This window comes from Psammomys obesus, unplaced genomic scaffold, assembly GCF_907164565.1.
Source record: "Psammomys obesus unplaced genomic scaffold, mPsaObe1.curated_primary_1811, whole genome shotgun sequence".
Taxonomy (NCBI): Eukaryota; Metazoa; Chordata; class Mammalia; order Rodentia; family Muridae; genus Psammomys; species Psammomys obesus.
In genome coordinates this window covers 1,458,218-1,481,539 of record NW_026586816.1, presented here as the reverse complement: position 1 = coordinate 1,481,539, position 23,322 = coordinate 1,458,218, and the positions used below count along the sequence as shown (strand labels likewise).

The following is a 23,322-nucleotide window of genomic DNA, read 5'->3' as shown; positions in this document are numbered from 1 at the left end:
AAAATATTAAGAGTTCAAAGCCAAGGTCAGAAGTGGAAAGTGAGAAAGACTAAACTTCTTATCATTACTCCAGGCAGGGGTTTTCAGCTGCACCATACACCGAAATTGCCAGGCTGAGTTCTTGACTAGTTAGGACAGGCTCAGGCTGTGAGCCTGTGATACCAGGATTCTAGGGACTGGGAATATTTCTGGGGCTGTGATACCAAGATTCTAGGGACTGCAAATATTTTAAGTACTGCAGGGAGAACCCCAGACAGTGGATGCCTCCATCCTTTGGTGGTACTCAAGGTGGACATAATAAATAAATAAATAAATAAATAAATAAATAAATACATACATACATACATACATACATACATACATACATACATACATAGTTTCTGCATGCTGGGTGGCTGGCTCTTCCACTAGTAAAGCATGAAGTAAATCATCAAAACAGAGCCCAACCATCACCATTCATCAGAAGGAAAAGTCATAAGCAAACAAGCTAAAAGATAATTTTTGTTAAATAATGAACACTCATAAAACAGCAATGACATGGTATTAAAACATCTGTGATTACTTATTTCTCAGCATTCATCTGGCAACTGAAGCAGCATGAAGCAAGAGTTGCACTTTAAAATTGACAAGAAAATAGCCATTCATTTAGTCGACAGAGTAAGGCCCATCTCATTTACGGGATCCCCAGCACTGCTACTAATGACCAGAATGAGCGTCCAACAGTTAAATATCCCATGTGTCTTCACAGCTTCTTTCCGTCAGTCTCCTGGGGCAAACAGTGGGGTTGCTTTTGAAAGGAGCTGTAGCTGCCTCCCCTTTAAGATTAATGAGGCCCCAGAACTGTGTATTGCTGGGTATCTGCAAGAAGCCTGATGATCCAAGCTGGGGCAGCGTGCTGGAACTAAGCAGGACCAGGGTAGACATTATGCTCCTCTAATTTTGCATTCTTAGAGTCTCAGGGAGGACACATCTGTGGACAGAGACAGCAGGTCTCCCAGCAGGTGCTTTCTTTTCCTTCTCAGGCCCACTTGTTTCTGATTAAGGAAGCTGCAAATGTGGGGGACACACAGAGGAGTTAAGCGGGCCACAGCTAGTGGTGACACGTCTCTTGCATTCTGCCTATTGCACCATATTCCATAAAAAATAAACATATTTTTAACTGTTTGTATATTGCTAATGGGTGGTGGTCCAGGCACTGGCAGGCTGCAGAGCTGGGTAGTTATCCATCCACTAGAATCCATCCAGGGTCAGCCACTGGGATGGAATCTTTGGAGCTTCCATGTGGAAGAATCAGCATTGCTGGCTGCCTGGTGCTCTGCACAGTGCTGAAGATGAAGTTGAAGGATTAAAATCAAAAGAAGTCCAGGAGTAGAAGATTCCAGGGCATCATGGAGTTGCTTGGCAATCACTTATACTGTACAGTGTCACACAGGTGTCTCTTCTTCTCTGCCCTCACACAACTGGCCTAGCTCTACCTCCTTCATGCCAGCCTTTGGAAAGCTCAGAGGTGGTTGTTCTTGGAGAGGTAGGCAATGAGGGCAACAGCCACACCCACGTAGATGCCAGTTCCAATGGTGATGGACAGCACTGCCAGGAACAGGGCCCTCCGGGAGCTGGTGCTGGCCTGATGGAAGTCTCCTTTGGCCACAGCTTTGTTTGTCTGCAGAGTTGGCAGAGAAAAACAAAAGGAGAGTGAACAAGTTGAAAAGGATTGTGAGGAGAAGGTTCTGCTTGGCTCCTTTCCAACTTTTAACTTCACTGGATTACAGAGAGATTCCACCAATACAGGCAAGGACACAGGCAAACAGCATTAATTCTTATAGTGACTAGGCACCATGTAAGTCTAACTGTTAAATAAAGATATGGCTGGTGTTTGCCACTGCTCCCCACATGGCAAGGGAGTCAAAGCCTCCATTCTATCTTGTGTCAGATCGCATCTTGAAGTATCCAGGTGAGGCAAGGTCTCAGAAATGATATGCCAGAGATGGGTGTGGATCTTATCTCTGGAACCACCATTCCTACTCAACAATGGTATTGTTTTCATTAGAATAACAATTTCTAAAGCACTTTTTCAACCTCTATTTTCTGATAGAAGTATGGAGAAAGAGACTATTTTTCATTTCACAGAGAAAAAAAAATGAGCATGATATTGTTAAATGCAATCCCAGAAGCCTTGAGGCATCTTCTTCAGAGTGTTATGGCATCCTTGATTCCTGACTATGCTCCAATCCTGCCAAAGGTGGAGTTGGTAACATTCATCTACTGGTAGAAGCATTCTATATAAGACCATCATCGTCTTTGAGCTTGAACACTTGGTTACATAATGAGGCACTGGTTTCTTTAGATTTACACTTCTTGGGGTCATGAGGTAAACAGTAATGTGGGGAGTAGATATTAGTTCAGAATCACTGTTTGGGGCAGACCCTGTAAGCCATTCTCTAACTCCTCCCTTGTCCTTTTCCACAGTTGAGACTAGATACAACAGTCAAGGGAGAGGAGTTGGGTGTTTTAGGAAGGAATTCACCTCCAAAAGAATTCTGGGAAATGTTTTGTTCTTCAGTAGGACAGAAAACCACTATGAAAGACATAGCAGTTCTTACTGCCTGAGGATGTGGCTATGGAGCCATCTCTCTAATGGATGTCATGAGGCTAGGGGAATCCCAGGCATAATTTCAGAAGTCTGTGTCAACACTGAGGATCTCCTGAACCAGTACCAGAAGGCTCCTGTCCCAGAACTTCTGGCTGAGGAACTTGAGTTCAGATTTCCCTGGCTGGCTGGGGCCCTTTGCTATACTACACATGCTCTTTGATTCAGGAACTGGGTGCTGTTGAATTAAACTTTAGGACCATGGAGAAACTGCCTGAGTTCCAAGGCTCATGTGCTAGTAGAGTGGATGTTGCCCAGACACATGATTGCCCCATAGCTCTGAGTGGTGCTAAGGAAGGTTAATCCTGAGAAGCAGAGGATACTCTGCTTGGTGTAAAGGTAGACCCCACTTTTCTGTGGAATTCCCTAACTCACTCTCAAGCCATCCTTAAAAATCTATATTTTATCACTGGCCCCACTTCTCCTGGTTCATCTGTGATATTTCTGCATTATATATTGGTACAAAAGAATATACTATTTATTTAATCATTTAATCTAAAAATAAAATCAGATGTCATGAGCTATAGGTGCTCAGACTTGGAGGTAGTAAGTGTTTTTTTATTTTTTAATTTCCACAATCTCCTGATTCTGGTTTAGTGAGGCTGGAGAGCTGTGATGTGTTCATAAGAGCCCACATTTGCCACTGAACCCCCTTTTTTGGATGCTGACTTCTGAATCTTGAAAGCTAAGTTTAATTTTATTTCTTCACTCAGAATTTCTTGACTTGGCATTGAGCTTGGAAGCTAACAGTGGACAAGGTTCTTATGAAGCAGAATTGAGGGAATTTAAAATGAGAAGCCTCCAAGGACAGTAATTAATTAATTAAGCTATAATTAGCTGGGTTTCATTTTATCTAGCAATACTCCCAAACACTCCAATGTCCTATAACATAATTCACTGTAATTGCCCTTCTTGGCATTAACCCCAAACAACCCTGGGACATCAGCAAGCTACAAAGGCTTTGCCACTGCCTGCTGTTATCCAGGCCTGGTGTGCCTGGGCTAGGATGGTGGAGGAAAGGCAAAGGAAGCCCAGAGAGAAAGGCAGAGTTTATTTTAGCTGATCAAGAAACTTCCAAAGGATCTCCTGGGTGCCACTTCCCTGCCAGAGTTGAACCTGTGGGTATTTTTATGGATGAGAGTATGCATGTCCCATGTCTTCTGTGTTTAACTGGGAGCCTAGAGTACTGTCTTAGATGGTGGTGGTGATGTTGTTGAGCAGTCAATAACTATTAATGGATGACCAAGTGTTTAGGTGCTGAAATATCACCTTCAGAAGCCATGTACAATTTAGCCTTTAATAACTGTTTTTTGTTTTTCCAGGGGTGAAAGCAGAGAATAGCAGCCTGCCCATCCCTACAGTTGAACTCTGGTCCCATATTGAAAGTTCTGAGCATAGAGGGCCAAACAAAGCAATCCTACCTAAAATCTCTCTGTCTGGGAATCAAGATTACTCCCTCCTTCTCATTGTCTGCCTTAGAAGAACTTGCTCTCTCTCTTTCTCTATCAGTCTCTCTCTCTCTTCTCTTTTCAGTTCTGGAGCACTTCTTCCAACAGCTACCCAGGGCATGCGATGAGATGACAGTGTGGTAGAAATGGTCAAAGCACCATTTCTAGTAAGATCAGTTGGTAAGATCAGGTAGTACTTCCACAAGGCTCTCACATTTGACTTTCCTAGGACTGGAGAGTTCCTGCAGTCTCTGGGCCATAAGAACAGTTGTCATTTTCCTACCGCATGACCTCAGGAAAGGGATTCCACAGCAAACCTTCACCTCAGAAAACAAATGACTATGCTTGTCTGCCTTCTCCTTATCTTCTTGGGAGGTAACAAACTAAAAGAAATGCCTCCCTCCTGGCTAACTGAATCAGGCTCTATGACATGTTTGTTGCTATATATGAAGGTAGGAGTGCTCAGCCTGTCTACACATGATGGAGACAAGATGGTCTGCAAGTGTTTTCTTCTTAAGAAAGGTTAGCCCAGCTCAAGTAGTCCAGCTTCTCTTGACCACTCTGTTGTGGATGGAAAAGAGGAGAGGAGGAACAAGAAGCAGATACAACCAGTGCCTCCTGGCAACAGAAACATAATGGGCCTGGGGAGGTTGGCTAGAATGAACAGTGCCTGGAATAACTAGAAACCTAGATTTGTCTATACTTTATTCTACACAGGAAACTCCTCTGGTAAAAGTGAGTGTTTAGAAAGTACACCAAGAAAGTATCACCAAGAAGGTGATAAAATACTGCTTGTTTGAATGTGAACTAGCCACCTGCCAGAGACCCAGCCTGACCTGTTTCTCTATGTCTCAGAATAGGCCTCAGGTCTTGCAGTCTAGAAGTTTGTGTGTGTTTATCATCTGCTGCTAAGAAACATTCCTTCTTCAATTTCAGTGGCCATAAGCGAGAGTACTCACTTATATCTCACAGTTCTTGTGGCCAGAGGTCTGGAAGAACTGTCTTGGCAGTTCTGACTTGGACTTGGATGTCCTATGGAAGATGTCTGCTACCTGGGCTAAAAAGACACAGAATCTGTCCCACCCCTGTGGATCCCTCCTTGTGCAGGCTCCTCACTCTTCCTCAGGATTCAGTTCTCAGGTCCCACCCTCCCTCCTTCCTTGGGGTCCTGCTTGCCCCCAAGAATGCCAGTCACCTTCCAGAGAGACAACTTGCTCACCTTCACTGTCACTCAGGATCTTTGTCTCTAGGATGCCCAAACTATGGTATTGCCACCTATCCTTAAAGCCACTGGGAAACTACCACATGGTCCTTGGGAATGTAACTAATACTATTACAGAGGCACACACAGATGTCCACCTGGGAGGAGGGGCTCCTCTAGCTAGAACACAATCTAGTCTCTACCAGCTTTTGAAGTGTAACCAAATTCAGGCCCCTGAGCTTAAGAGGCTGCCCCTCCAGGGGATTACCACAGGTGGCTTTCCTTTAGTTTTTCTCTGACACTTTAGAACCCAGAACTCTGTAAGCCACCATAGCAAACACGACATACTCCACCCATCTACATACACCTTCCTGGCCATAATGATATTAGACTTGAAGAGTCTTGAGGAGTCCTGTTAGTTAGCCTGCCCCTTAACATTGTGGGAAAGCTGCATCCTGCTTCCCTTGGTGAATTAGAAACAAGCTCTTGTGTGCCTGGGCATTTCTTTCCTGGACCTTTAACCACCATGTTGTGAGTAATGTTTGTCATAAAACAGAAAGTGCACTTGGCTCCCTAGTCTAGAGTGACAGTGGCTTGGTGTCCACCTTTGCATCTAGAGGAATAGGGAGAAGGGAGGGGGACTTGGTGTGGTCAGCAGCCACAGCTTCTATACTCTTTAACACTGCAGAGGAGGAATTCACTCTACAGATAATGTCATAGGAGAGGGAAAGAGAATCTTAGAAACTGGGCTGGGAAGATGGCTTAATTCATAAAGGGCTTGCTGTGTGAGAGTGAGGACCTGAGTTCAATCCCTAGTTGGTTGTGGCAGTGTGTGCCTGAAAACTTAGTGCTGGAGAGGCAGAGACCAGAGAAACCCTGGGGTCCTCAATTGTTGGCTAGACTTTCTAGCCCAATAGGCAAGCTCTAGTTTCAGTGACAAAATAGCTCAAAAAGTGGAAAGTGATTGTGAAAGACTTTTGATGGTGATCTCTACCTCTATAAGATTCTGTAAAAATGTGTATCTACATACAACATGTGTGTACACACAAACACACACACACACACACACACACACACACACACACACTACATACACACACTCGGTGTGGAGAGCCCAGAATGAAATAATAAGCAACTATAATGCCAGCTCAGCTACAAGCATAGGGTTTTAGGTGTAGCTGGTAAGGAAAAGACGGAGGGAGGGAGGGAGGGAGGGAGGGAGGGAAGAAGGGAGGGAGGAAAGAAGGGAGGGAGGGAGGCAGAGAGAAAGAAAGAGAGAGAAAAAGAGGGAGAGACATCACTTAAACCATGAGGGGCTGGGCATGCAGAGCCCACTCTATAAATTCTGGTTTCTGAGTTAAAGAGCCCTCTTCTTTTGCCTGGCTATAAGGATACAATAAAAATCTTGTTTTAAAACCAGAAAGCAAAAGTAGCCATTAAGACTTAAGAAAGCAGTTTGCTATCTGCATGAATGAAGTGCTATTCCAGCTGTGAGAGGAAAACAAAAGGCACCAAGGCAAGCTCTCCTGAAGGACACTCAGTTCTGTCTCCTGCTCTGATGACACTATATCCTCCCAACTGCCTGGTCACTGGTCTTTCATTGGGCCAGTGACAGACCTTAGGCTGAGGTTTCTCTAACTCTAGATTGAAATCTTGACAAGAAGCTCTCAAAGTGTTTATTTTCTTTGACTGGAAACTACTTTAGTTTGAGGTTTTGGAAACACACACACACACACACACACACACACACACACACACACACAATTTTCTCTGAAAGACTGCTTTGTTCTTTCTAAAGGAGACAGTCAGGCCAGAGGCTTCTGTGCTCCACATCATCTACCCAGCCAGCCTGCTGTTCATTCATGGAGAGGCCTGGATCATGCACAGCATGAGGTCCTGGGCAGCAAACACTGGATCCCCAGCATTTGAATTTCTGACAAGCTCCTACAGCCTTTGTAATCACTTCTCTGAAAATTACTAGTGCTGCAGGCACCATTAACTGCCGGTGTTTCCTCTAGTATGAGTACCTGGATGACTTACATTTCTTTGCATTATCATGGCCAATCCCATGATTTATTGCCATATATCATCACTGTGTCAGGACAAGGTACCAAAAGCTGTACTGCCAGTGGGAGCAGTACAGTGATTCTAGTATGAGCCCTGGAAAGCAATGGTCCTTAGAGGCAAGAAGCTTCCATTCTCATTTCGCTGGAATATACACAACATGTGAGAAGAATGTGTGACAGACAGAAAGCCTGAATACAAATGTCTATCCATTCGCTGCCGCTTATATCTGAAAATTGGGTATGATTTTAACATGGGCAGTTAAAGGTGCCTACAAGTGCTAGTAATTTTCAGAGAAATGATTACAAAGGCTGCAAAAGCTAATCACAAATTCAAATGCTGGGAACCCAACATTTGCTGCCAGGGAGGGACCTCATGCTGTGCATGACCCAGACCTTTCCATGAATGACCAGCAGGCTGGCTAGGTAGATGATGAGTGTGAACTATCTCCACACTCACACTCAGTCTCCAGTTCTGGTCTAGCAGTTAAACTTCTTGCATTCTTGGTTATTGTTACACTTCAACATACCACATTAGGCTCACTTGAGATGCCCTGAGCAGAGCATACTCATCAAGAGACTCTGAGACAATTTGGGGTATAAAGTGGTTTCAGAGCCTGATTCTGACCTGGATGGCAGAGGCTATGATGAAAGAAAAGGGAGTAGGAAGGCCTCAGCTGATAGCTTCTGGATGAGAATGCTTTCAATACAGAATGATCCCATATTTCCAGAACAGGCTCTTGAGGACAGCCTGCCTCACAGCATCTCTCTGCCCACCCCCCAACAGGCAAGCTGGCAGGCTCATCTGCACAAGTCCAAGGCCAGGTAAAGAACATACAGTAACCTCCTCCATGTGGGATATATGAAGGAAGATACCCCCTCCCCCAGAAAAAGGGTCTCATACTACTTGACTGCACTTCAGGGTTTGGTGGTCTCTGTAGTTCCTGGGAGAAGGGTGTGATTACAGCAGCTCATGTATCATGTGAAGGTAGGCCATAAGTCCATGGCATCCACTGCCATTAGGTGCTCATAGTTGTGTTCTGTGTCATTGAGTTCCTGAAGGTTTGACTTGGATGCCAAGATATTCAGATATCTCTCTAGGGCATCCCAGTCTCTGGCTGTAGAACTCAGACTGCATACTGTAGCACGTCTGTTGTGTCCCTTTGTGGCAGGTGCTGGCTGAGATCTGTGCTCATGCCAGCTTGAGTAGCACCACTAATGAGAGTTGTATCACAAATCATTGGCCTGGGAAAAAGCACAAATTGAAAATTTGCAGTATTTTTCTCCTGTCCTGTTCTTTGATACAGCCCTATAACTCATGGGAATCCCATAACCTGCCTCTTGAACAAGGTAATATTGGCACTGTGTAGATTAGGGTGGTCTCAAATTCATAGAGATCCATCTGCCTCTGCCTCCTGAGTGCTGGAATTAAAGGAGAGTGCCACCACACTAGGACTTCCTATACCCTCTTCAGTGCTGCAGTTCTATTTTCTGGAATTCCAGCCTCCACTCAGGAAGACATATCCTTGCAACATATGCGTCTGAAGTTGCCTAGAAATCTATGCTTGTGACTGTACATATCTTTAACCTCACTATATTTTATCCCATTTGATTGACAGTTTAGCTGGATATATAATTCTATGTAGGATCTTTCCTTTTCTTGATCTCTTACAACTTTTCTCATGCATTCCTCACTTCTAATATTTATCATAACAGTGTCAGCCACACTCTGTATACTTCTGTGACCCTTTCCTTATCCCTAGAAATTTTTAAGGGCATGCTTCTTTCTAGTATTCTAAAATGCCAAAATGAAAGTTCTTGCTATTCACCTGTCTCTCTCTCTCTCTGTCTCTCTCTCTGTGTGTGTGTGTGTGTGTATGCTGTTGTTCACCTCTTGTCCTTGGTTACACTTTAGGAGATCTCTCCTTAGCTGTCCCTGTCCTCTAAGCCCTTTAAGGGATTTTATTCTGAGTATTGCACTGCTATATTTTCAAGGACTCTCTTTGTTCTCTCGTTGCTATATTTTTACTTCTCTTTCATTAGAAAACTAATTTCAGTTTTTAGCTCTTTGAAAGTATTAATTATACAATTGAAAAAAAATGTCCTTTTTCCTGCATGTGTTATAGCTGAAAACCTTTCTTAAGTCCCCTCCATTTGGTTTAGGTATCATTTTGGGCTGAGTTGTGGTAGTGAGAGGCTTTCTCAAATGTCAGTCAATTGTTCTGTGTTGTTAAACATTTACGCACACCACAAGGCTGACTGGTATATGGGAATGATGCTCATGGGAGCCTTTCAGACTCCACTGCCCATGCTGCACCCTATTTGGTGTGCTCACATCTTTTGTGTGATATATCACCATCATTGTTTCAGGTGTCTCTATGTCCTTTTTTCTATTATTTTATGGTTGTTGTCCTATCTTATTGTAATTTTAAATCATTTTTAGGATAGGACTAAGTTAGTGGGAATGCTTTAGTTGCATGTGTTACTGAAAATATATCCCTTTATTACAAATGCCACTCCAATCAGGCTGGGTTCCCAAAATGATACTGACACAAAGATTAAATGTAGGCAGCAATGTGAAGGTGGTCCCAGAGAAGGTCATTGAGAATTTTGAGGCAGGAAATGGAAGGAAATATGTGGTGTAGGGCCAGATAGTGAGAAGGGATGGTTATGTAGGTCTTACTAAAGACATCAGGAGAATATTTTGAGCTATTCCCTGAAGGCAAACCTATAGGATGTTCTGTTCCATTCTCTCCATCGGAGCTGTGGACAAACTCCTTCCCAAACTTTGGCCCTCCCACCCATGAAAGGTCATTCTGCCATGAGCTTTCCAGTAGCCACAGGCCCTTGGCAATAAGAACCTCGAGTGCCAAGGAATGTGGCAGTTACACTGAAACCATCTACTGTCTCCAGAAAGAGTTGTTTCATGTTGCTTCCATGACCTCCCACATCCCAGTCTGCTCACTGATAGACTGTATTAGGTGACTTTGGATTTCTAAAGAAAGTGCTAGCTTCAGCCAGGACTGATGTGACTCACACACACACACACACAAAAAAAATCCTCTTACTTGGTGTGGTCATCCCTTTCTACAGTCCCAGCTCATAGGACTGGAAAAGAGGGATCCGGAGTTTGACACTACTCAGAGTTATATAACAAGTCTTTTTTATGACTAAGCTTACTCAGAATGACCAATGATCTAGGCGAGGGCTGGACAAGTCCAAAGTCATGATGCAGTCAGAAAGCTCTCCTGATGTACTTTCTGCTTTGACACCTATAGCCATGAGAAGAGTTAGAGCCAGGAGATAGATCAGGGAAGAGTATAGTAAGGACACCTAGAATAAGTGTGACCCTGGAATTGAAAACTGAACATGTAAGAGGGTTCAAGGCAGAAGTTAATTGACAGGGGCCACTTTGATAGTACCTTTCATTTTAACTTGGAGAAGTCTCCAGTCATTAATTCCTCCCCTTCTTAGGGCTGCCTGGTGTTCTAGTCAACTATGTGCTTCTGGAATGCAACCCAATGACTGGGTTACCTGCTTACATTTCACTTCTCACTGAAGACTTCCCTGTCCTAATCATCTTTTGCTGATTGACTCCACAATCATTTGACTATACCTGTGATTGGAGAGTCAGGAACTCAGGTCAGACCACCTGACTTTTATGCCATTGACATTAAATAGGGTTGCATGATCTCTAACTGGTGGCTGTGTTCCTCTGAAGGGTCCAAGATGGCCCTCACTCATATCTGGCATCTTCCCCTCTCCACCATGTTAGTCATTGATACCTGCACTTCCTGAGTAGCGCCTTGGGGCTCTGAATGAGAGACAACAAGGAGGAAACTCCACAGAAGGCTGTAAGAACTTCTGCTATGTCCTCTAGTTACACATGAGTCACTGAAGCCAGCACAGATTCTAGAAGAGAGGACACATCTAGGAGGCATGCCAAGAATTCATCCACAGTGATGGCCCCTTTCCTCTGCCTCTGCTTTCCACTCACGTGGCCGTGCTCTAGAGCGTTTCTCTATGGAAAAGTGTCCCCAGCTGTGTTGGATCTTCTAATTTGAGCAGCTATGCAAATTCCCCATGTTTTAAATATATGTCAGAACAACTCCAAGCACACAAAAATGTATGCCACTACAAAACACCTTAATGGGTCCAATTATTGTGCATCAGTTAATGATTAAAACAATTACTCTATTTTTCCTCATGCAGGGCATGGGTTTTATTATTTTTTGTCATTCAGGAGCCTGCTAGTAACTTAGGGCATTTAAAAATAAGTTCTGGGTGGGACATGATTATATCAATCAACCCATAAATTCTTGCCACTTTTTTTTTTTTTTTTTTTTTTTAACCAAGACAGATATTTGTAACATTTAGCATAGCTCTGGTCATGGTCTGTAGATGGTGTTTGAGACGGTCAAGCTTTTAGCAGGGCTTCTCTGCAGGGAAGGAAAATGGACAAAATCTAACATGTTGATTTTTTAAATTAAGTCGTGATCAAATACAAAGAACCCAGAGTGGCAAGGAGACACATTAAAAACAATGCAAATGGAATACAAGAAATAGAGTGAGGCCATGGCAGCTCACTGGCCTTGAGGCCAATGTAATCTCTCAGAGGTACAAGGTGTACTGCAGTTTCAAGGAACCTGTGTTGGTTTTCATATTCGGAAACAGCCAATTTAAATATAAATTGCAAAATGACTGGTGACTATGGTTGACACCTGCATGCTAATCCCAACTTGGCAGCGAGGCCAGCGTGTGAATCCCACAACTCACTGCTTATGTTAGAAAGCATGTTTTTTTTCTTATGTAGAGAATTCATATAACATTCAGGACTGAATCCTTAATAATTCAAGTGAAACAAGAGAAAGGATGCTGGTTCCAGCAGGTTGCACGCGCGTGCCACACACACACACGCACACACACACATCAAAGTCCATCTTGATAGCACCCAATTCTGAAGAAACTCCAAATTAGGGGCCAAAAGGGAGACCTAAAGTTAGATACCATGCTTTATGGGCCTTTGACAGTTATGGTGAGGAGAACCTACTATAGGCTAAGCAAAGCATGTCCTTGTAGTACAGATGGCAGAGTTGCTTCTTTTTGTTTTTAAATGTAGTGTCTTCTAGAAAGAGAGCCACATTGTGGAGATGCCTCAGTTTTGGTCATTGATTTTACATGCGCTCAAACAGCAACTGGAGGCTGAGAAAAACAGTCATAGAACTTCCAAGTGAGACTTGTGCTGGGGACTCTCACTAGTGCCTGTCTTTCCTCCTGCACATACTGACCCTGGCCCCATGCTGGCTTAGTAGGAACTGTGATTGTGTGCCCCAGCTCACTACCAGGGAGCTCTATCTGGAATCTTCCATGCCTAGATAGCCCAAATGTGCCAGCTGCACAGATTAAACCGAACATGAATGTGCACCACAGGGAGGAATGACCACTTACTTTAAAAAACGTTTTATTAATTCTTTGAGAATATCATATTATGCATTTCAATGAGCTTCATCCCCTTCCTCAAGTCCATGACTTGAAACACATTGTTTGTGTTTTTGTTTGCTTTGATTTTCCTTTTTTAAAAAGTTTTTTTGCCTTTATTATTGAGATTCTTTGTCTGTAAAACAACAGTCTGTATTCCAGGAGATGGCAACCTGACCTATCCTTACAACAGAAACCATCTAGCTGGTGGGGTAATGTGCATCTAGGGAGTGGGTCCGAATGCTGTGGCTGAGTTTCTAATGCTTTGATATGGAAAGAAGGGTAAACGTTTGGTGGGGAGAGAGCCCCTGCATAAAACCAGAATTCGAAGAGTGTCCTCTCTATGTAAAGGGCTGACAGCTCCTCCCCTATGCTGGAGAAATCAGCAAACTCTATGTTTTCCCTGGCCCTTGAGTAAGCAATCAGACCAATGCCAGGCTAATCAAAGGTGTGGGCTCTCTGCTTATTATATTCAAGGCACAAGTGCCCTGCTGAGAAATTAAAATACAAATGGATTCAGTACTCAAGAGGAAAAAAATAAATAAAATCACAAAGATGGTCTCTAAGGGCAATGATAATTCACAGCCTGAGCTCATGGGTTTGCAGTAGAGGAAAAAAAAAACAATACAAAAAACTGGTTCTTGTTGGACCCACAGGCGGAAATTTTAAACTGCAGATATAGGTGAGAATGCCACCCCAAGCACAATTGTTACTTCCAGAATCATGTCCTTTCTAAACAGTTTTATTTTAATCTGGTTGTAGAGTTCTAATAGAATAGAGTTGTAGAGTTTGCAGAAACTGGAGTAGAGGTCTATGGCAATCTCAATGGCCAATATAACTGAAAGAATTTCAGTGATGAGAGGGAACGGAAACCTGTAGTTAACTGATAGTGAGTAACAGGAAATTAAAACATAAAACAATTGAAAACAGCAAGAATTTTCAAAAGTGAAAGAATATACAGAGTTATGATTGCAAGGCAGATGATTCACTAGGCATAGCTGAAGATAGAATTTGTGTTCTGGAAGACAGATTTTAAAAATATCAACAGAGTAGGCATAGAAAGATACAGAGATGAGAACCCCTGAGGAGATAGAACACACAAGAAGTGAATGGAAAGATTAGGTAGAAAAAGTGTTCAAAGGAATGGCTGGGAACTGTCCAAACTGATTCGGGAGATGAGTTCTAAGTTAACTGAAGCAGTCCACTTAGTCCTGAATAGAATAAATGGGAGTGAAGACATGGAGAAGTGGTGGAACTGCAGAACATAAGCAGGAAGAATCAACAAAGGCTCAGCTCAAAGGCCTTCCTATCCTTATTTTACTCTTGACTACACATCATCACCCACAGATTCAACTACCATTTCTATGTCCTGAACCTCAGCTTCCTAACTCTACCCCATATACACACAAACAGCTGGGTACCTTAGAAACAGCTGATGGCCGTAGAATCACAGCTAAACCTGCCATCACCCTAGTGACCATTGGCAATATAGTCAAGTCTTGGCTATCACCATTTTACTTGATAATCTGTCACAATGACCAACAGCTTTAAATTTGTTTCTTTGATGCCATATTGATCTAGGCCAGGCTCGTCTGTCCTGCCTCACTCTGATGGAAGGTACTGCAAAAACTGTGGACGCATCCTGTAATCATTTCCTTTCCCACGTTCTCTTTTCTCTTCTCAGAACAGCTCTCCAAAGCCTTTCAATTTTAAGGGGCCTCCAGGGCCTGTGGGTCTTGTCTCATTTGTTCCTGTCCTGGTTCTTTTTCTTCTAGCCTCACTGGCCACATCCCTAGGCTCCTCACTGAGCCTGGATGCTTCTGCCCCATCTCCACAGGAGGATGTCTCCCAATCTCACCACAAGTGAAGGCTACTGGACCTAATACTTCTGGTCACTCTGCTTCTTTGCCCACATTTTAATTGTCAGTACTTAGCAGAGCACCTCGCTCATGGGTGGCACTGAACAATATTCCCGTAATGAATGGTTCTCACAAGTTCTTATTTTGTAGCTGGATCAAGTCATTTGAAGGAACCATCTTTTCCAACATGAATTAAAACAGCATGGTGATAATATGGATATAGTAGGTTCTGGCCACAAGCAGCTATGAGCATCTCAGTACTTACTGTGAAAACTGAATTTGGAGCCAGTGGCTTATTTCCTATGCTGCTGCCCTTGACTACAAGGCTAATTTCACTTATTTAGCTCATCTTGGACTGGCTTAGCAAAGGTGCTAGATTTGAACATCCTTTAATTGCTTTGTTCCTGCAGGAGGATATTGGCTTGCTGAGTTGCTTCTGGGCTCATGCCTGGCTTCTGGTTTCCTCCCTGAGATCTCATCGCTTTTTAAATGTGTTGGAGTAAACCATCCAGGTTTGTATGCCTCTGAATCCACTCTTTTGGGGGCCTCCTGTTTATCTTTATTTTCTTGCAGCAAAAAGTTCCTGTCTTAAACTAAGACCAAATGTGTGATAATATACACTGGCAGCAAGGGAGTGAGGTGTCAGAATTTATTTGACACGTGAAATAAAACTAAAGTGGGCCCTGTGGTAAGCACAGTGTTCTTTGTGTCCTCAGATCTCTGCTGAGCCTAGGACATACTCACAAGAGGAAAGGCTGTAAATCACAAACCCACATAAACTTCCTCCCTTACTAGAAAATACTCACTTCGAAAGAAGGACTTTAGTGAAGTCAATATTACCCGTTTATTCGAGTGAGGTGTGTTTGTGTGCCAAAATGCTATAGACTGAATGTGTGTGTTACTATTTGGTCCTTACATTGAAGCCCATTTCCATATGAGGAGGGGAGGCTCCATAAGAGAAGGGGAGGCAAGGCCTTTGTGGTCAAAAGGTGAAGTGCTTATGCTGGGATTAATTCCCTTATAGGAACATGAGCAAACAGGAGCATCATAGTCTTCCATGTAGGACACAGGGACAATGGCTGCCTGTAACCTAGGAAGATCTCTGAGCAGAACCTGCTGGCCCTTGAGTTGTCTGGATTCCATGCAAACAGTTCAGTCTGCTTTTCACATCCATCAACCCTCCCTTGTACACATCTAGCTACTAGGAACAAACCTTATGTTCTGGGATTTTCATTCCAAGTGGGAAAAAAAGGCACTTTTTTTGAGCCAGTTTCCAGCCTGATTACCTGTCTCAACAACTGGGGTTGTTTTTGAAATGTATCTGAGCATTTATTTTCTGTTCTTTCCAGTTCATTGAGAGACTTCATCCCTTGATGGAAAATGCCTCATCTTCCCAACCAATGTACACCTGTTGCTCTTCTCATTGTTTTGACCAGACAAAAAGCAACCTGAGAGAGGAAGGATGTATTCTGGCTCACAATTTGAGAGGATATAGTTCACCACAGTAGACAAAGTCTGGTGGTGTTTATGGCAGTGGGATTTGCTCACATCATGGAAGACAGAAAAAGAGGCTGGGCCCAAAGTGTCACTGAGCTAAAACCTTCCTCCTGAAACTCACTTCCTCTATGTAGACCCCAAAAGTTCCACAACCTCACAGATAGCACTACCAGCCAGGGACCAAGGGTTTAAACACATGGGCTAGTAAAAGCTGTTTAATACCCAAACCATAGCAAGGTGCTTGTTCTGGCTAGTTTCATGTCAACTTTACCCAAGCTGGTCTTTTGAGACTAGAAGCCTCAATGGTAACCCACATTCCCATCCCACCAGATTGGCTTCTGGGGTATTTTGCTCTTTATAGGTTGATGTGAAGGTCCAGTTGAAGGTGGTACCACTTCTCAGCTCAGCAAAAGCAGTACTCCTCCATGGCCATGGCCTCTGCATAAGTTTCTGCTCCAGGTTACTGCTTTGCTTGAGTTCCTTCTGTGGCATCTTCAGTGATGGACTGTGATGTAGAACTATAAAGTGAAATAAATCCTCTCCTCCTCAAATTTCTTTTGGTCATGGTGTTTTATCATAAAAATAAAAACTCTAAGTAAGACAGTGTCTATGGGCATACCTGGCTGCTTGGAAATATTTGCCATTGTCCTTCCCAGAAGAGTTTCTCTCACAAACAATGATCCTCTAGAATTACCTTGCCTGTCTTTATGAAAAGAAGCCTTAACCTTTGAGGCGAGACTGGATGTGACAAGTATGCAGAACGGACATCATACTACAGTGTGTTCTGCATTTCTGCTCAGATGAATGGATGCTAAGCCACCTGGAGAAGTCTGCCATTTGTTCTGTGTGTGTGCACACACTTCTCCTGGGTGTCACTTCCTGGGCTCCCTGATAGGAAGCAGAATGCAAAACTGCAAGTATGCCTATATCAACTTCTTTAGTAGAGCTTCTAATGAAGTGTTAGTTGTCAGACACAGCTAGCAAGAAGCTTTTTTGTTTGGAATAAATTCAAAAGTAATAAGAGAAATTTGCTTTACCAGACTGGGAAGAATAAGATACAGAGAAAGGTAGGACTCCCTGTCCCTTGTAGTACTGTACATGGCTCAATGTGAATACACTGTAGTCTGCTGGTAGACATCTTGGGGCCGTATAGGCATACATGGCTTCCTCAGAACTGTTTGGGAATTCCCAGTGAGATGCTGGATTGGAAAGATAGTCTTCTCTTCAGATATCACGTTTGGGAGAGGAGTAGCTCAGATGTAGCCATGACAATTTCCTGAGGCAGGGCATGCATCAGCCCCCTTCCCTCCACTCAACATAGAGTAGCAACATGAGGGATGTGGTTATGTGTTAGCACCTCAAGTGCTAAATGTGAGCTTCGATTCTATCTCAGTTAGATGGTGTCTCAATTTATGCCAGAAAGTTCTGGAGCTAGCCAGCACAGCAAACCTCTGAAGTAGAAGGGGAGACCAAGTATCTGAAGGTCAAGTATCTGGTATGTGTTGGTTGCTGTTACCTGAGAATGTGCTGAGAACTTTCCACACTGTGCATATGTGGTAGATGAAATGGTGACTATATGTAGTAGTTGTGTATGGTTCTTCTTCCAGCCTCTGTCACTTGAGGGTAACCCCAGTGTTACTTTGTGGATCAGGACAGAAGGGTCAGAGGACAGAGATCTCCTAGAGGTCTCACAGCTGAGAGCCTCCAATCCTGTCACACCTGAGAGAAGGCTCTCTCTACCTTCAATCCTATCTATGCTTGCTTCATCTCCCTTTCCCTCCTTATTCTGGAGCATGGACTTGTTATGCTTGCTGCATTATTTCAGTGGGAACTGTAGCCATAGAAATAGAAACTGCTGATTCAGCTAAGTGTCCTATCTGTAAGCATGGGTCCCTCAACAATGGCTGGGAAAGCCAGTTAATTTGGTCTGCTCATCTTGTGTTTTGAGTAAGCAGGCTGCCGTTCCTATTCAGATGATCTTATACCTAAGAGATTCAGATGCTCTCATTTGAAATGTAATATGATAACTGTAACTAACAAGGGTGTTTTGCCTGGAAATACAACTAAATCCTTAAAGACCCTTTAGTGTTCTCATCCTAACAGGAGTCCCAGTTTACAGGTCAGGACAAAGCAGGATGAGGGACATCGTCCACGTGACCACAGTCTGACCCTGCAGGCAAGGCAAACAGTTTTAATGCTCCAATAGTTCCTTTCCAAAATGTCTGCAAGCATTTTGGGAGCCTGAGAGCATTTCCCCCAAATTGTCACTGCTTACCACTAGAGTGGGTTTCTGCAAATTTCTTTCCCTCTCTGGGTTGAAGATAATGAGCTGCTATGTCATGGAGTCTCTGGGAATATTAGAAATTGGACATAATCAATTTTTTAACAGTAACTAAGGCAGAGTGGTGAGTGTTTTGGTTGTTGGTCAGTCTGTAGTTAAGTAGGTCAGGAGCTTGGACAATGGTCAGGGGATGTTTATATATACTGTGGGCTAGAGTCTGAAGGCCTCTAGTCTAGTGTTCACATGGAAAATGGACCAGAAGTCCAATTTGGAATGTTTCTAGTCTAAGGCCTGGATCAGGATGACTCAAGGGACTAGAGCCAGTGGCCTCTCCATAGAGCCTGGCTTGCTTTCAGAATGGTGATCTCACAGGGGCTCATTCTTTGCACAGCATCTGGGTGTACAAAAAAATGTTATCTCTGTTGATAAGGAAAGGGCAGGGTCTCAGTGACCTCAGCCTTAGAATTCACATGGTTCCTCCTCCCTGCATCCTGTCAGTGACACACTGAGTGCTAGCTAAACAAATCCCGGAGTGAAGAAGAGGCCCAGTCCCGTGCAAGGATAGAGCAGGGGCAAGGTTACCCTGAAGAAGAGGGAGTGCAACGGAATTCCATTGCAGCTATGCTTGAAAAACACAGCTTGCCACAGTTTGTAAAATGTTTTAAAGTCATTTTAAATTACATCTGTCCTAATCTGCACAAGCTGCAGAGGGCTAAGGATAATAAATAGCCTTGCTTAAGGATGAACACTTGGAAGCTTGGTTTAAAAAAAAAAATTAAGTTGCTAAAAATCATACCCTTAAAGGAAAATGTGTTCAGAATCTTAAGTGTCCTAGATCCAGGATCATTCACCAATGTCTTTGTGTCCCTGTGGGCACTGAGATGTAGCTAGTCTGCATGGCTTTGTATTCCTCTCTGAAACGCAAAGTCTAACTTTTATATTCTTAAATGCACAAAGCTACACTAGGAAAGACAGCTGTAATGATACACAGTAATGGGTTAGAGTTGGAGCTATAACTATGGATGGATTCAAATTTAGATTAATATAGACATGGATGTGCATACGTATTCAGAATAAGGATAGATGTAGAAATATGTATATATATTTAAATGTACAAATACTCCCTCTAGAAGTAGTTACATGACCAAGCATGCATGTTTATCTCCTAGTTTTGTCACAGGAATGGCTGAGAACAAGTTATTCTCTAGACTTTGGTTTCTCATACTGTTATATAGTAAAAAGAAGCCAGGATTCTATAAGGAATCAGATGGTTCAAAAGCCCAAACAGGGAAGGTGCATATCAGCAATTCTAAAGCTATACATTACTGCACATTAATACTGGGCAAAAAATAAGCAGCTTCCTATAGTGGAAAACAAAAGAAACCCAGGCTTTTGAGATGAATGAATGTAAACTGGACATAGGGAATGGTGTCAAGTGCTCCCAGTGGTCAAAGCAACAAGGCAACATAATTTTAGGCTGTAAGGCAAGAAGAAAATAAATACAAAAGGTTTCACATAATTGCTCCTTAAATTTGTCTTTCTTTTCATCATGGATTACATTGTCTAAAATACATTGTCTATGGTGATAAACAGAGTAAAAAGACAATCGAGAGTGAAACTCTAGAGAGGTCTTCATCAACGTCAGACCACTATTTCACTTTGTTCCTATAGATAGGAGGAAGCTCCTGTAAGGAAGGCCAGAAAGCTGGTACAGAGATGTACCACACCACCTTCTGTTCCTGGAGGCATTAGAAGGCTCCTTAAAATGCCAAGGCTCTGCCTTAGGTGGAGTTGTGTGAGTAATACTGCCTTGGTCTCTTCTTTCTCCCAGGCTTCCATCCACAACACAGGGACTGCTGTATCCCAAACACAATAATCATGATTGTCAGTGTCCTTTGGGAAGTGCGCAGTAGCACTGGATCTACAGGGCACAGGTCTATTGGGGTGTGTAGTTTATCCTGACTACCTTATAACCCTGTCACAAGTTCAGTCACATTCTCCCTGGCTATATTTCCCCAATCCAGAGTGGCTTTTCTCCTGTTTGTGTTTCAGACAATGCATGTTTCTGGGCTGTGACCCTGTGTAAGCCCTCTGTGGTCCCTCCATGAGATGGCACATGCTTATCTCTACTTACTGCTCACACTGATCATTCTCCAAAGATGATAGCTTCACTTATTGCCATAAAGGAGATGGCTACAGAGCTGCCTCCTGGCTGAACTGCAGTATCTCAGCACAGATGCCAACAGAGGGCCTCTGACTCTCCTGAGCAGCCCTTGTTGCTTATATTCCACAACTGACAATACACTCGTTCTGAGTTTGGAAGTCCATGTGCCTATGATGAGAGTCACCAAGAGTCTTCCATGCTGGAATCCCAGCTTCTGCTTGCTCATTTAATGTTATTCATCTTGACAATTACTCATCTCTTTTTCCTGCTTTCAGTAGCAACCACACCCACTGATGCGAACCTAAATATACATTCTAAAACACGCATTCAATCTTACCCTTCCACTGTGTTTCTGTTCTCATATGTCTACATGTTGTTGTAAGGTTTGGAGCTCAACGTGGGGCGCCATTTGTTGTAAGAGCTGGCGTATGCTTGCTATTGCTTCATCTTCTAGTAAAACTTGCTGCTAATCTTAAATGCCTGTATATCCAAATCACCACACAGAGACTGGGTTTTTAGTTAACCTAGAACACAATGCTGGGCAATATTGACTCCCTCCTAAACCTCCAAGCCCTCAGTTTCCTAACATTTAGATTTCCCACATTATACTTGCTCTTTGTGAAATCTTAGGTCTGGTTCATGCTCCCCGTAGTTCCAAGATCTCTGTGGGAGGAGAGGGAGCTGGAAGAGCATTGTGAGAGAAGAGATCTTGGAACTACAGGGAGGGTAGACCAGACCTAAGATTTCATGCTCCCCATAGTTCCAAGATCTCTGTGGGAGGAGAGGGAGCTGGGAGAGCAGAGTTGTTAGAGTGAAGGGAGGAGGGCAGATGAACATGGATCTCCAGGTCGAAAGGTACAGGATCTTCTTGCTTGACACTTCTCCAGGAGAACATCCAAGCAATGACTCCTGTTAGGAGTAAACACCCAAGTGACACTGGATAATCTTCAGGCCTCCATTGGAGCTTATAATTTACACCTGTGTCACTGGGACACCCTAGTATACTTACACAGTTTTTATAGGTTTCTTCCTCCAATACAAAGTCAGTTTCCAGCTATGTAGATGAAAGAAGGTAACTTTCTACAGACATGGAAGTATTCCATTTCCAAAATGAGAAGAGTAAACATTTTCTCTTTGTAAGTTGATTATCTCAGTCATTTGTCTAGACCATAGCAGGCTAACACATGAGTTAACAGTGAACTGTCAGAACACAGCAGCTGTGGCTATCTGCACAAGACCCGAGCATGCATGTCAGTGCACATGCGCTCCCTCTCTCTCTCTCTCTCTCTCTCTCTCTCTCTCTTTCTCTCTTTTACACACACACAGGAGAGGGGGATACTTGGGAAGAGAGGCATTGGCAGGACTAGGAGGGAGATAAAGAGGGCAATGGGTTGAACTAAAACACTATACATTGTATACATGTATGAAATTGTAAAAATTAAAAAAGGGATATAAAAATAACATCATAGAGTCTTGAGTGGAAACATCGAGATGGAGAAAGTTTGTCTAATCTCATGAAAATGAGTTGTTGACAATAATTCTAGAGAAGAGAAATGCTATGTCATATTATATTTGATGTGCATGTGCCTCCATGCATATGTGTGCACTCGTGGTGAGTGTTACAAGTCACTCATAGACCAAATACCACACATACATGAAGACAGTGGGACCCAATCTCACACAGGGTAGGGGAAAGAGCATTAAAATATGAAGCCTGTTTGGATAAGTGTATTAGTGTAGCTATGCAAAAGTATGTGCTCTATGACTGCAATAATAAAAACAAAGTTACAGTGAGGTCTTTCTTTGGTTGGCATCCTCCTCAAGACATATTTCCAATTTATAAACTTAAGTAGTTAAAAGTAAAAAAATAAAATAAAATAAAAACTGGAAGGACAGCCTGCCCAGTACAAGGTCTGCTTACACTATATTCTATTTGGAATAAGAGACAATATCTTTTAGGTCTCAGGCTTATCTTTAGCACATCAACAACCTCTACTCTTTACCACACTCAGAGGAACTAGTGTAAGCCAATGGAGTTGTTAAAGAGGCTATTAAAAACAACAGAAAGTCACAAAAATCCCCAAACGGTACCGTGAAGCTGCCTCGGTGGGAGACTCTATGTAGTATTTAAATGGTGATTTTCACCTGAGGACCAAGGATTTGGTTCCACACACTTTATTTCTTCACTTCACTGAAAGGAAAAAAGAATCATTCTTCATTCTCACATGTTCATAAATCACACCATGATGCCAGCCCTTGACCCCACAGCTCAGAGATTAACAAAGGAGGTCTCTTTTGGCATTGGTTGCCTTGTCTCAAAAGTGTTTGTGCCAAGAGAATCAGCCATGGCAGGGAGGCTGTGCTCTCTTCACATTTGGAGCAGGCAGAAGCAAGGAGGGCCTAAATGATGCTGAGTCAGGCATGCAGGCTGCCCAGTGGGACTGGATCCTGTGATGGTGCTTGGGAAATAGCAGTTCAAGATTCTGCCAAGTTACACCAAGCCTCTGCACAGTCAGCTCAAATTCCTCTCTAAGCCACAGAGGAAAGTCTTTCAGGGCATCTCTAGGTGGCAAATGGTGCTTCTGGTAGCTACTAGTAAGGGAGATACAGCTCATAGGCAAAACAAGTAGCTGATATATAAAAATGAATAAAAGTAAAAAGCTCTATGAAAGTAGGGAAATGTA

At 43.1% G+C, this 23,322-nt stretch overlaps 1 protein-coding gene across 1 annotated transcript in view; it reads right to left on the bottom strand.

The window, feature by feature from the left end:
* Positions 1–505: 505 nt before the first annotated feature.
* Positions 506–23,322, bottom strand: part of Syndig1 (synapse differentiation inducing 1) — a 157,800-nt gene continuing 134,983 nt past the window's right edge. The window contains exon 4 of the mRNA XM_055602697.1: positions 506–1,660. Coding sequence (XP_055458672.1) covers positions 1,502–1,660 — 159 coding nt within the window. The 3' untranslated portion in view covers positions 506–1,501. The remainder of the gene's footprint in view (positions 1,661–23,322) is intronic.